Consider the following 13,920-nt stretch of genomic DNA (forward strand, 5'->3'; position numbering starts at 1 on the left):
CGATACCTTCATCTATACTTGACTTCGAGGTACTTGTTTGAGTATATCTCCTAACCCTAATATTGAATTAGATTACTATTTATAAACTATATTACGTTCTGATTTGCTTCAATGTCTAGATACATAGGAATTAATGTAGTTTATGAACTTTGACATCCACTTACCTTTGACTGACTGCGCCTTGTGGTCGGCGTACTCGCTCTGATGGACCTCGTTGCCCAGATACTTGGGTATGAATATAGTTGATTAATTACCTCTACTGTGTTATATTCACTTACCTTTGACTGACTGCGCCTTGTGGTCGGCGTGCTCGCTCTGATGGACCTCGTTGCCCAGATACTTGGGTATGAATATCGTTGATTAATTACCTCTACTGTGTTATATTCACTTACCTTTGACTGACTGCGCCTTGTGGTCGGCGTGCTCGCTCTGATGGACCTCGTTGCCCAGATACTTGGGTATGAATATCGTTGATTAATTACCTCTACTGTGTTATATTCACTTACCTTTGACTGACTGCGCCTTGTGGTCGGCGTGCTCGCTCTGATGGACCTCGTTGCCCAGATACTTGGGTATGAATATCGTTGATTAATTACCTCTACTGTGTTATATTCACTTACCTTTGACTGACTGCGCCTTGTGGTCGGCGTGCTCGCTCTGATGGACCTCGTTGCCCAGATACTTGGGTATGAATATCGTTGATTAATTACCTCTACTGTGTTATATTCACTTACCTTTGACTGACTGCGCCTTGTGGTCGGCGTGCTCGCTCTGATGGACCTCGTTGCCCAGATACTTGGGTATGAATATCGTTGATTAATTACCTCTACTGTGTTATATTCACTTACCTTTGACTGACTGCGCCTTGTGGTCGGCGTGCTCGCTCTGATGGACCTCGTTGCCCAGATACTTGGGTATGAATATAGTTGATTAATTACCTCTGTGTGTTATATTCACTTACCTTTGACTGACTGCGCCTTGTGGTCGGCGTGCTCGCTCTGATGGACCTCGTTGCCCAGATACTTGGGTATGAATATCGTTGATTAATTACCTCTACTGTGTTATATTCACTTACCTTTGACTGACTGCGCCTTGTGGTCGGCGTATTCAATCTGATGGACCTCGTTGCCCAGATACTTGGGTATGAATATAGTTGATTAATTACCTCTACTGTGTTATATTCACTTACCTTTGACTGACTGCGCCTTGTGGTCGGCGTACTCACTCCGATGGACCTCGTTGCCCAGATACTTGGATATGAATATAGTTGATGAATTACCTCTACTGTGTTATATTCACTTACCTTTGACTGACTGCGCCTTGTGGTCGGCGTACTCACTCCGATGGACCTCGTTGCCCAGATACTTGGATATGAATATAGTTGATGAATTACCTCTACTGTGTTATATTCACTTACCTTTGACTGGCTGCGCCTTGTGGTCGGCGTACTCACTCCGATGGACCTCGTTGCCCAGATACTTGGATATGAATATAGTTGATTAATTACCTCTACTGTGTTATATTCACTTACCTTTGACTGACTGCGCCTTGTGGTCGGCGTGCTCGCTCTGATGGACCTCGTTGCCCAGATACTTGGGTATGAATATCGTTGATTAATTACCTCTACTGTGTTATATTCACTTACCTTTGACTGACTGCGCCTTGTGGTCGGCGTATTCAATCTGATGGACCTCGTTGCCCAGATACTTGGGTATGAATATAGTTGATTAATTACCTCTACTGTGTTATATTCACTTACCTTTGACTGACTGTGCCTTGTGGTCGGCGTACTCACTCCGATGGACCTCGTTGCCCAGATACTTGGGTATGAATATAGTTGATGAATTACCTCTACTGTGTTATATTCACTTACCTTTGACTGACTGTGCCTTGTGGTCGGCGTACTCACTCCGATGGACCTCGTTGCCCAGATACTTGGATATGAATATAGTTGATGAATTACCTCTGTGTGTTATATTCACTTACCTTTGACTGACTGTGCCTTGTGGTCGGCGTACTCGCTCTGATGGACCTCGTTGCCCAGATACTTGGGTATGAATATAGTTGATTAATTACCTCTACTGTGTTATATTCACTTACCTTTGACTGACTGCGCCTTGTGGTCGGCGTACTCGCTCTGATGGACCTCGTTGCCCAGATACTTGGGTATAAATATAGTTGATGAATTACCTCTACTGTGTTATATCCACTTACCCTTGACTGACTGCGCCTTGTGGTCGGCGTACTCGCTCTGATGGACCTCGTTGCCCAGATACTTGGGTATGAATATAGTTGATGAATTACCTCTACTGTGTTATATTCACTTACCTTTGACTGACTGCGCCTTGTGGTCGGCGTACTCACTCTGATGGACCTCGTTGCCCAGATACTTGGGTATGAATATAGTTGATGAATTACCTCTACTGTGTTATATTCACTTACCTTTGACTGACTGCGCCTTGTGGTCGGCGTACTCACTCTGATGGACCTCGTTGCCCAGATACTTGGGTATGAATATAGTTGATGAATTACCTCTACTGTGTTATATTCACTTACCTTTGACTGACTGCGCCTTGTGGTCGGCGTACTCACTCTGATGGACCTCGTTGCCCAGATACTTGGGTATGAATATAGTTGATGAATTACCTCTACTGTGTTATATTCACTTACCTTTGACTGACTGCGCCTTGTGGTCGGCGTACTCACTCTGATGGACCTCGTTGCCCAGATACTTGGGTATGAATATAGTTGATGAATTACCTCTACTGTGTTATATTCACTTACCTTTGACTGACTGCGCCTTGTGGTCGGCGTACTCGCTCTGATGGACCTCGTTGCCCAGATACTAGGGTATGAATATAGTTGATGAATTACCTCTACTGTGTTATATCCACTTACCTTTGACTGACTGCGCCTTGTGGTCGGCGTACTCGCTCTGATGGACCTCGTTGCCCAGATACTTGGGTATGGTCGCCAGGCAGGTCAGCTCAATGCCGTCCACATGTTCCTCTGTCAGCTGTAGAGTCAGCTGGGCTGTCACCGTGGATGGTACTTGGTCCGTGAACGATCTTATTAATCCTTCGTCAACCTTTATAAGCAAAAGATAATTCAAAAATCGTTTAATTTGTTAGGGAAATCGTACCTAGAGAATTGAAAATATCCCACGACTCTTTCATTGTTTATACATAGTACTAATTAATTATAATGTACTTTTATTCATTTGGTAATAAATGTTTTATATTTACTCAACATTAGCGCTTTGAAAAAACTTAGATACATTAATAAATGGATAATATCCGTTGGGTTGTTCATAGATGAGGGATTTTTTGTTAAAGTAACTTTTAAGTACTTTTTATTTGTTTAAGAACTTTAAATTGACAAAATTTACTCAAGTTCTGAGTACTAGTGCATAAGGTAATACTGTTTTATCGCAGCGCAAGGTTTTCAAATTTTTGACTATGTATGTGATCCAAAAGAGGATTGTAAAATATTGTATATGCATTGTTAATTAAATGTCCAATAACTACTATAAATTTATTTTTTGTTTAGTATTAATTCAAGTGTATATTATTTAATCTAGATCTATGATTATAAATCGGAACAAATTGCTCAGTTTAAAAGATAAACTCAAATAATATTTAATCGCCTCAAAAATTGGGTCTCATATACTTTATAGAGACGTCCTGAATTATAGAAATAGTTTTTAGGTAAAAGGTTATATGAGAATTAGATATGGAAAATCGTTATACATTTTCTTAATTTAAATATAAACCAGTAAATTTAATGTAAGAATCCGTTCATACAAACACCAAATTCAATTTTTGTGTCACTAAATAGTTCCCAAAATAAAACCAGGCATAAGTTTTCATCATGAAGAAAGGTGTGTTGAACTACTCTTATTAGGTTAAATGAATTAGTCGAATTGTGGGTTTAGATGTAACCCAACAACAATTGCCTACAAGTAAGTAGCCAGTAAGAGCCCTATTTTTTTACCAAAATATACCTCAAAGTAGGGTGATTTGTCACTTATTTCTCGTTCATTCCAAAATCCACCCCAAAGCAGAGTAGGTTGTCATTGTTTTCGTTTATCCCATAACTTACCCCAAAGTAAGATGAGTTGTCACCATTTCCCCATTTCTCCCATATTCTCCCCCAATGTAGGGTGAGTTGCTGCCATTTCTCCCATATTCTCCCCCAATGTAGGGTGAGTTTCTGCCATTTCTCCCATATTCTCCCCCAATGTAGGGTTAGTTGCCGCCATTTCCCCATTTCTCCCATATTCTCTCCCAATGTAGGGTGAGTTGCTGCCATTTCTCCCATATTCTCCCCCAATGTAGGGTGAGTTGCTGCAATTTCTCCCCCAATGTAGGGTTAGTTGCCGCCATTTCTCCCATATTCTCCCCCAATGTAGGGTGAGTTGCTGCCATTTCTCCCATATTCTCCCCCAATGTAGGGTTATTTGCCGCCATTTCCCCATTTCTCCCATATTCTATCCCAATGTAGGGTGAGTTGCTGTCATTTCTCCCCCAATTTAGGGTTATTTGCCACCATTTCCCCATTTCTTCCATATTCTCCCCCAATGTAGAATGAGTTGCCGCCATTTCCCTATTTATCCTATGTTCTACTTAAATGTAGGGTGAGTTGTTACTTACCATTTCCCCATTTTCCACTCCCAAGTAGGGTGAGTTCACAAAATTTTCCCTTTTATCCTATATTCTATCCCAAAGTAATGTGAATCGTCACCTTTCTCCTTTTTATCCCATACTTTACCCCAAAGTAGGGTGAATCGTCGCCTTTCTCCCTTTTATCCTATATTTTACTCCAAATTAGCGTAAGTTGTCACCTTTTTCCCATTTATCAGCCACGTGACGTCAGGGGTGGGTCTAGCAGAGGCGGAAGTACAGTTGACCTGTAGCCAGTCACCTACGCTGTACTCGGGCTTGCGAAACGTTATCCGTGGCTCCTCCATTTGGTTTTCTAAAAAAATCTCCACATAAGATTTTATTGTATTTGTGTTCCATTTTTATAAGTAATAGTATAAATATTGCGATGCACCGTTCAATTCCGTTAAAGACAATAAATGAATATGACATGTATGGATTTTTATATTAAAGGAAACTCTTAACAAGCAATGGTGTCACGTGTAATAAATATATTTTAAACATGTCTTTTACTTTAATATCTTGAAAAATTACTAGCACAACATATGAAAAGTTCTAATTTAATTTAAGGTTAATTTTAAATAGTCTAATGCATATTTTGATATATGATCTATGTAGGCCTACATCCTACAATTTTTTAGAAACCTACGGTAAATACCTACGGTAAATAAGTTCAGAGTCTTTAAATAATAAACCATTTTATTATGAATTCACGATTTCTAAAAGGTGTCTTTGATCTGTTACTGAGTGAATTTTTCTTCACCAAAATAGTTTAGACCACGTGGATTCGAGTCAATGATAGAAATGAATTTGATTAAAGAATTTTTTCTAAGATATTTCTATAAACAAGGGAATAGTATTGCATGAAATAGATAAATTCGCCAAATTATATCAAAATGCATCCAAAACCGAGCAAACTACAACAGTTTTTCTCAATAAGAATAGCGTAAGAATTTTAAATGCGCAGTTTTTTTTCAGTAACAGTTAAGTAACTGTTGTTAGTTATAATTAATTATAATTATTTGTATAATAATACAAACAATGGTTCCAAAGCAACATAGATAGTGTTTCAGTTCTACACGATGGCTTTAATAAAAATTACCCTTAAGTAAAAAAATCGGGAAAACTATTTAAAAAGAGTGTTAGCATACCTTGTGATAGTTAATAAGTGGACTGTATTTTAGGTAAGGATAAAAGAAATAACAGATTGAAAAAATTTTTAAACGGTATTTTATGAAAGCAACATTTAAACTGAGAAATGGACATTGTTAATAATTAAACATCAGCTGGTTACAAATGTATATGAACTAATTGAAATCAAAGAGTGTTTAAAAGAAAAGTAATGGCTGATTATAATAATTATTACTGAACACATACATACAATTTGAACGAATCGTTATTTGGCCTCAGGGGACATCAAAATGAAAAAGTAAATCCGTACCGGGTCTTTGCGTGCCGCCTACGGTAATTACTTCTTCCCTATACTGTATAGGAAAATGTACTAAAATGATCACATTAATTCGATTTATAAAATGTTTCCGAAAAAACTCATAACATAACAACAAACACTTTTAACAGAGGTGAATGTTGAAACATTTATTTATAAAGATTTTAACTATAATCTAAATCAATTTTTAGATATATAGGACGATAATGTACAAGTTAATTAAGGTGGCTCGTGAGAGATACTGTAACAAGCAAAAAGCGCGTGTGGCGCTTAAGCAAACGCAGCCAGGTGCTTTTACATTAAAAGCATTTTACTGCAAACATTTGCATTTAACCAATTTACCAGTAAAGTGGGTTTTAATCTAGGGATAAGCTGGAGCTTTGAAAAACTAATTTATTCACCAGCTTAAACTCGCTTATGAAAAACTTCTGATGAATAAATTGAGTGTGGTTGGAATGAAACCAAAAGAGGAGAAAATAGGATCATTTTTTGTATTTTGTTAGTCAAGGCTATTAAATCTATCACCTTTATGGTTAGTCGATTCTACAACAATGTGGTCACATGAACGTTAGTTGATTCTATTGTAGTACTGCATGGATGCGCATTATACAGGAACGATGACATTTGTACCGTTTCACTATTAGGAGATAAGCTTGGTTAAGGCGTATTGTATCCCAAATATTAATGGAAACCAAACTGAGATACAATGTGTAGCTTTGTTACTCTGATGTTTCTTTGTCCGGAATAAAGCACAATGATCTAGGACAGCTGGTAAAAGGTGTCAAACAAAGAAAAGCCTACGTGATCTAAAATTGTCCCTTAATTCATGTTTTTCCCAAAGAATTATTATTATGTGTTAAAATTTGCATGCGATTAATGTATACTTCTGTCATTCGCTCTATTTTTTTAAGTAAAGACGAAATAAATTTTAAAATACAATACAGTTGAATGTTTTTACATTCGTAATGCTACTAATCATAAGAGACTACACTGACAAGGCCCAAGAGAAAGATAGTCCTACCGTGATCGTAAAATATTTCACGATAAACCTAAATTTATCGCTATTCCGTGGGGAGCAATTCCTTACTTAAAACTATTGTTCCAGTTACATTTATTGCTTTATATTTTTATCAATACGTGTAAAAAACGCTTTGACGAGCATTTTGTTAATACACCGGTATTTTTTTTTACTTGTTTCTTATTTTAATAATTTATGGTAGTAAAAAAGTAAAACCATAAATAGTTTATTACCATAAATATCAATATTAGTCTAGACGTTTGAATCGGTAAAGAAACCGGAAGATTCTCTTCGTGTTTGAAGATTTTATGTGAACTTTTCTAAATCTTTTGATCAACCTGTCCGTCTTTCTAAGCATTATGTTGGTCGACCAACCTCTACTTTCTTGGCCCTTAAATAGTAAAAAACCTACCTTTTAACCTCAAAAAACATTAAGATAAAAGAAATACAGCAGCTTGGTTGACGTGTTAACCACATGTTTAATTAAAAAGAATGCCAAGAGACTACACGGGGACGTGACTCTATAGGAGTGTTCTTTGTAAACTCATACAACGCTTTTTACTGTGAGATGTGAGAAGGATCGAGCGTGAGTCATTGCGTAATTCAAATTGATAGAAGTATGTATAAACTTTGGTTAGGAAACTGCATAAAATAGATAATTTTTGAATAAAATAACATACTGTATATAACTGCAGTAACAGCTTAGCTCAACCGTGTAAAAAGCCCGTGAAATCAAGGAATAATTAGAGCGATTTGCGTAATTAGTGACTTGGCTATAGCTCAGGCTTTGTTAACCATGTAAATTCACGACCATCAGCTTAGACTATGGTAGCACATAGCATTGCCATTGTACAATAAAATAGCCAACTATTACAGTGCACGGTAAAAGTTTCTATGTTGGCGGTTTCTACCAATCGTTCTCATGTGATACCTACATCAGTTCTTTAGTTTATTCGAATCGCGCATTTTAGAGCTCATTGTAAGGGTTTTGCTTTACTGTGTGTGCCAGAGGACAAGCTATTATTTAGTTTAGTTACTATATAGTTGGATCGATTTATTTCGATAAACTAAGTTTTAACTGAAATAACAAGAATCAAAATTTAAGCATAAAGGTCGATTCACACATATCAGTTCAGTCACAGTTCCGATACAGTCCAGTTACAGTTCAGTCTCAGTTGCATCCGCATTTTCCCAGTCAATTGTCCGTCAGTTGGTTTCAGTCAGTCTTCCGTCTCTAATATTTACAGTAATTTACAGTCAAAAATGTTAAATTATAAACCTATATTCTGTCAAATTATCATTGTCTATCTTGTTGATTGTTACAAACAGTACTCAAAATATAAACACAACCATTTAAATTACAATAACACTATTTTCTAACCTCAAACAGTTCCGTCAGGCGTCCGAACAATCCAAAAGTATCGGTGGAAAGAAATCTGAAATTAACTGACGGATGCCGGTAGAGCGACTGACGGGACTGCAACTGATAAGTGTAGATAGCGCAATAGAAAATCCATTAAAGAATATTTTTGTTAACTGTGACATGCCTGAAGTGACTGGTCTGTGACGTTCCGTAACTGATGTGTGTGAATCGACCTTAACAAGACCCTACATTAAACGGACGGAACTAATTCTGAAATCGTCTTCAACTGATCCCTAAAAGTAACAAATGTGCAATAAATGTATCTTGAGCTCTCACTGATGACAGTAATCTCCAGCTCCTCGGAAGGCTTGGTGTAGATGATGGGCGTCTCTGTAGATACCTCGCACGTGTAGATGCCGCTGGCGTCGAAGTTGAGGTTCGTCAACAGCACCTGATGTCGGTCACTCAGTGATAACTGTAACCAACATAGACACAATCATGAGCGGGTCCATAGTAGAACCAACTACGGTTATGCCTTTGACTGATACCCCCACCGCAGCAAACCTGCAGACTAAGAAAATTTCAATTTGCCTGATTGGATTTCCACTTAGATCCACTTTAATAACATTAGGTTAAACAAGTTTTGGTTAAATATAGCTTACAGCTTAGTTTACAGGGTCGAAAATGAGAAAACCTTATTTCTATCCCATGGTCCAATCATGCTGGTTCGCGAACTCATTCAAGTACATCACCCCTACACCTTCAAGCCAAATTTAATCAAAATCGGACCAAAATTAGTCAACATATCGCTTTCACGGACACACACATATTTATATATAAATACAGATATACAAATTTGAACAAATTGTGTTTTTGGCCTCTGGGGACATTCAAATGAAAAATCATATTGGTCCCGGGTCGAGCTAGGTCTTACCGTGCCACCTACGGTACATCAACCAAAACAAAAGACTTTAGGTGGCAGAGCTTGTAAAATTTAAACCTATTGTACTCTTATTTCTTTCACATAAATCGCAATTGAAGACTTTAAGGTAGGCAAAGCTTGGCTGAAATGAAAAGTGATTGGGTTCCAATTTCTTTTACATCAACCAAAATTAAAGACTTAAGGTTTCCTTATTTACTTACCGAGGTGAATGCCAACTAACATATACCTTAGTTGTTTCTTTACATTTACTTACATATAGGCTATGCTGGTATGTATGTATATGTAAATGTACATAACCCTTTGGAATTAATTTTAACACTTACTCAAGTTACGGTATAAATATAACGTGACAAAAATGTGACGAGGGCTCAATTTTGACTAACAAGCTCTGGCTTATATAAATTCAAATTTATTTTAAAAACTGAAATCTTGCTACACATTGTAGTCTGCTGTAGAACAAAGAATAATATGACATTAAATTTTGCAAGTTTGTTTAAACCTAATTATGATAATTGTTATATAGGTGGCCATATACTTAAAATCTAGAAGGTTACGGGTATATGAGTCCTATTATACTAAATACTCTATGGTGTTGATGTAATACTCACATCAATGATGGAGCCCAATGTGGTGTAGTTCCTATAGGGAGGGCTGCGACCCTTGACGTACTGCCAGATTTTGCGACCCTGATGGAGCCACTCAACCTTGTGAAGCTCGTCCTCTGAGACGCTGTAGTCACACTTGAGGAGCGCAGAGTTGCCGAAGGACACGTACCTTGGAGCCCTCAACTCTACGTGGAACCCTCTACACCGACACCCTGCAACAGGGGTGATATACGTTGAGTAGATCTATAGATTCAGTTTACATGTTCGTACCTTGGAGCCCTCAACTCTACGTGGAACCCTCTACACTGACACCCTGCAACAAGGGTGATATACGTTGAGTAGATCTATAGATTCAGTTTACATTTTCGTACCTTGGAGCCCTCAACTCTACGTGGAACCCTCTACACCGACACCCTGCAACAGGGGTGATATACGTTGAGTAGATCTATAGATTCAGTTTACATGTTCGTACCTTGGAGCCCTCAACTCTACGTGGAACCCTCTACACTGACACCCTGCAACAAGGGTGATATACGTTGAGTAGATCTATAGATTCAGTTTACATTTTCGTACCTTGGAGCCCTCAACTCTACGTGGAACCCTCTACACCGACACCCTGCAACAGGGGTGATATACGTTGAGTAGATCTATAGATTCAGTTTACATGTTCGTACCTTGGAGCCCTCAACTCTACGTGGAACCCTCTACACCGACACCCTGCAACAGGGGTGATATACGTTGAGTAGATCTATAGATTCAGTTTACAATTTCGTACCTTGGAGCCCTCATAGATTTGTCATCCTTATGGAACAGCTGAAGCCAATTTTACTGTTAGTTCTGTACGTCCAACTGTAGAGGTTGTGGTTAGTTTACAATTTGTTTCTTGTTATTTCAGTTATTTAAAACCTCATTTAACCAAATAAAACGATATAATCATCAACAATAACTGGTCTCCTAGTTATATTACCAAATAGTAAAGCACAAATCATGAAAATAACCCTAAAATAATATAAACAAAATTTCGTTTACCGCAGCGATCAGTGTGGACGTACTTGAACTAGACACAAAAAAACAAGCTTACAAATTTACAATGGGATGAGGAGTCTATGGAACCCTCTACACCGACACCCTGCAACAGGGGGGATATACGTTGAGGAAGCATGTAGATTTATAGATTAATTTTATACATTTTCGTACCTTGGAGCCCCCAAATCCACGTGGACCCATCTACACCCAAACCCTGCAACCATACCTTGGAGCCCTCAACTCTACGTGGAACCCATCGCGGGAGACCAGTCTTTCCATCAGATAAGCTGGTTCTTTTTTTGACCAGTACCATATCTTGAAGCCCTCAACTCTATGTAGAACCCTCTACACCCACACTCTGCAACAGGAGTGATATACGTTGAGGAAGCATATTGATCTATACGTTCAGTTTACATTTTCGTACCTTGGAGCCCTCAACTCTATGTAGAACCCAAAACACCCACACCCTGCAACAGGATAATATGCGTTGAGGAAGCACGTAGATATATACGTTCAGTTTATATTTATATACCTTGGAGCCCTCAACTCTACGTAGGACTCTGTACACCACACCCTGCAACAGAAGTGATATACGTTGAGGAAGCATATTGATCTATACGTTCAGTTTACATTTTCGTACCTTGGAGCCCTCAACTCTATGTAGAACCCTTAACACCCACACCCTGCAACAGGATAATATGCGTTGAGGAAGCACGTAGATATATACGTTCAGTTTATATTTATATACCTTGGAGCCCTCAACTCTACGTAGGAACCTGTACACCACACCCTGCAACAGAAGTGATATACGTTGAGGAAGCATATTGATCTATACGTTCAGTTTACATTTTCGTACCTTGGAGCCCTCAACTCTACGTGGAACCCATCGCGGGAGACCAGCCTTTCCATCAGATAAGCTGGTTCTTTTTTTGACCAGTACCATATCTTGGAGCCCTCAACTCTATGTAGAACCCTTAACACCCACACCCTGCAACAGGATAATATACGTTGAGGAAGCACGTAGATATATACATTCAGTTTATATTTATATACCTTGGAGCCCTCAACTCTATGTAGAACCCTTAACACCCACACCCTGCAACAGAAGTGATATACGTTGAGGAAGCACGTGAATATATACGTTCAGTTTATATTTATATACCTTGGAGCCCTCAACTCTATATAGAACCCTGTACACCACACCATGCAACAGAAGTGATATACGTTGAGGAAGCATGTAGATCTACACGTTCAGTTTACATTTCCATACCTTTGCTTTAATTCGTGAGTTAACTAATTCCATGTGAGTACCAATATTAGACAACGTGGATATGAACTCAGCACAAAGTTTGTTGCCTGTGAATAGCACCTCTTACTTTTATGATGCGTTTCCATAGACCAGACTACCGACACAGAACTCTCACAAATTATCTTTGTCTAATAATACTATTATTTATATTTTTCAACTTATTCAACACCAAGCAATGCTTGGTTTGAAATTTTTTTAACCGTTTTACTTGTCAGCCATGGCAAAGCACTTATGATGTTATGAAAAACCATTACTCTGATTTTACACGATTATGATTTATGATATTACATTGAGTGCTATGGTACGTTTTATACTATCACAAATATTTACTGGTATATATGCATCTGGATTTAGTTAATAAATTTTTAGTTTTCACTTATTTTTTACAGGTTTTAGCGAATTTCCCTATAGGGAAGTAGCTATTACCGTAGGTCTCATGGTAAGACTTAGGCCCGGGACCGATTTACTTTTTCATTTTACTGTCCCCAGAGGCCAAAAACACCATTCGTTCAAATTTTTATATATGTATATATATATATAGGTATATATATATATATATAGATTTATATATATATATATGTGTCCGTGAACACGATAACTTGAGTAATTTTTATCCGATTTTGATGAAATTTGGTTTGAAGGTGTATGGCGGGATAAACTTGAATGAGTTCGCGATCCAGCATGATCGGACCATGGGAACAGGGTTTTATGGGGGGTTTTATGGGGTAAAAATTGGTTTTTCTCACTTCTTACCCTCAAAACACAAAATTTCCCAATTTTTCTCTAAACCTTCTTAAAGAGCTTAAAAAAACAAACAATTCAGTATATCAAAGTGTTTTTGTACGGTTATTGGTTACGGAGAAAACTTAAAAAATGGTAAATTTAAAATTCCCATGTTATTCTTATGGAGAATATTGTAAAATGTTGTAGTTTGCTTGTTTATGGATATATTTTGATCAAATTTGGCAAATTTATTTATTTCATAGTAAGCTATCAATATTTTACTAAAAACACACTACTTTATTAGTTTCCTTGTAGCAGCAAACCTAGGTACTCGTTAAACCTAATCTATGTTATTTAAATAGATCAATTGAAAATCAATTCGGCCAAATGGAAATTCGCTTAGACGGCAGGTTTGCTGCGGCGGGGGTATTTTAATTACGTATAGTGTCTAAGCTATTTCTACGTTCAAAAGTCGTTAGAATCATTTTATAAGTAAAACACAAAAATTTTCTAGATGATTGATATTACATCCTTAATCTTGGTCACAAAAAAGTACGTGTATCTACTTAAATTCACTCTGGAAAATTTTGTGTGTCTATACATCAGCCTTTCTCACTCCATATTTTTAAATAGGGGTTTAAAAGCTTTCACTCCAAGAACATAAGTCAGTTCCACTTATAAATTTAGTTAAAGTGGGAACCACCTACAACCTCATGAAAATAACTGTTTTTTTATACGTCAAAGAAACTGAGTTTAGATTTCAACATAGTAATGTCATCCTAAAGAAGACAACCCTACTACAACATTGACAAAATCATTGTTTAG

The 13,920-nt window shown here is 37.7% G+C and overlaps 1 protein-coding gene across 1 annotated transcript in view; it reads right to left on the reverse strand.

Moving 5' to 3' along the window:
- Positions 1 to 270: 270 nt before the first annotated feature.
- LOC128988464 (uncharacterized) overlaps positions 271 to 13,920 on the reverse strand; it is a 37,572-nt gene continuing 23,922 nt past the window's right edge. The window contains exons 3-17 of the mRNA XM_054409769.1: positions 10,041 to 10,249; positions 8,826 to 8,964; positions 4,844 to 4,977; positions 2,899 to 3,088; positions 2,785 to 2,845; positions 2,557 to 2,617; positions 2,329 to 2,389; positions 2,101 to 2,161; positions 1,874 to 1,965; positions 1,532 to 1,592; positions 1,304 to 1,364; positions 1,076 to 1,136; positions 849 to 909; positions 621 to 681; positions 271 to 339 (exon numbers count right to left, since the gene is read on the reverse strand). Coding sequence (XP_054265744.1) covers positions 271 to 339; positions 621 to 681; positions 849 to 909; positions 1,076 to 1,136; positions 1,304 to 1,364; positions 1,532 to 1,592; positions 1,874 to 1,965; positions 2,101 to 2,161; positions 2,329 to 2,389; positions 2,557 to 2,617; positions 2,785 to 2,845; positions 2,899 to 3,088; positions 4,844 to 4,977; positions 8,826 to 8,964; positions 10,041 to 10,249 — 1,382 coding nt within the window. The remainder of the gene's footprint in view (positions 340 to 620; positions 682 to 848; positions 910 to 1,075; positions 1,137 to 1,303; positions 1,365 to 1,531; positions 1,593 to 1,873; positions 1,966 to 2,100; positions 2,162 to 2,328; positions 2,390 to 2,556; positions 2,618 to 2,784; positions 2,846 to 2,898; positions 3,089 to 4,843; positions 4,978 to 8,825; positions 8,965 to 10,040; positions 10,250 to 13,920) is intronic.

This window comes from Macrosteles quadrilineatus, unplaced genomic scaffold, assembly GCF_028750875.1.
Source record: "Macrosteles quadrilineatus isolate MER2022 unplaced genomic scaffold, UCM_ALF_1.0 Scaffold_3__2_contigs__length_128488019, whole genome shotgun sequence".
Taxonomy (NCBI): domain Eukaryota; kingdom Metazoa; phylum Arthropoda; class Insecta; order Hemiptera; family Cicadellidae; genus Macrosteles; species Macrosteles quadrilineatus.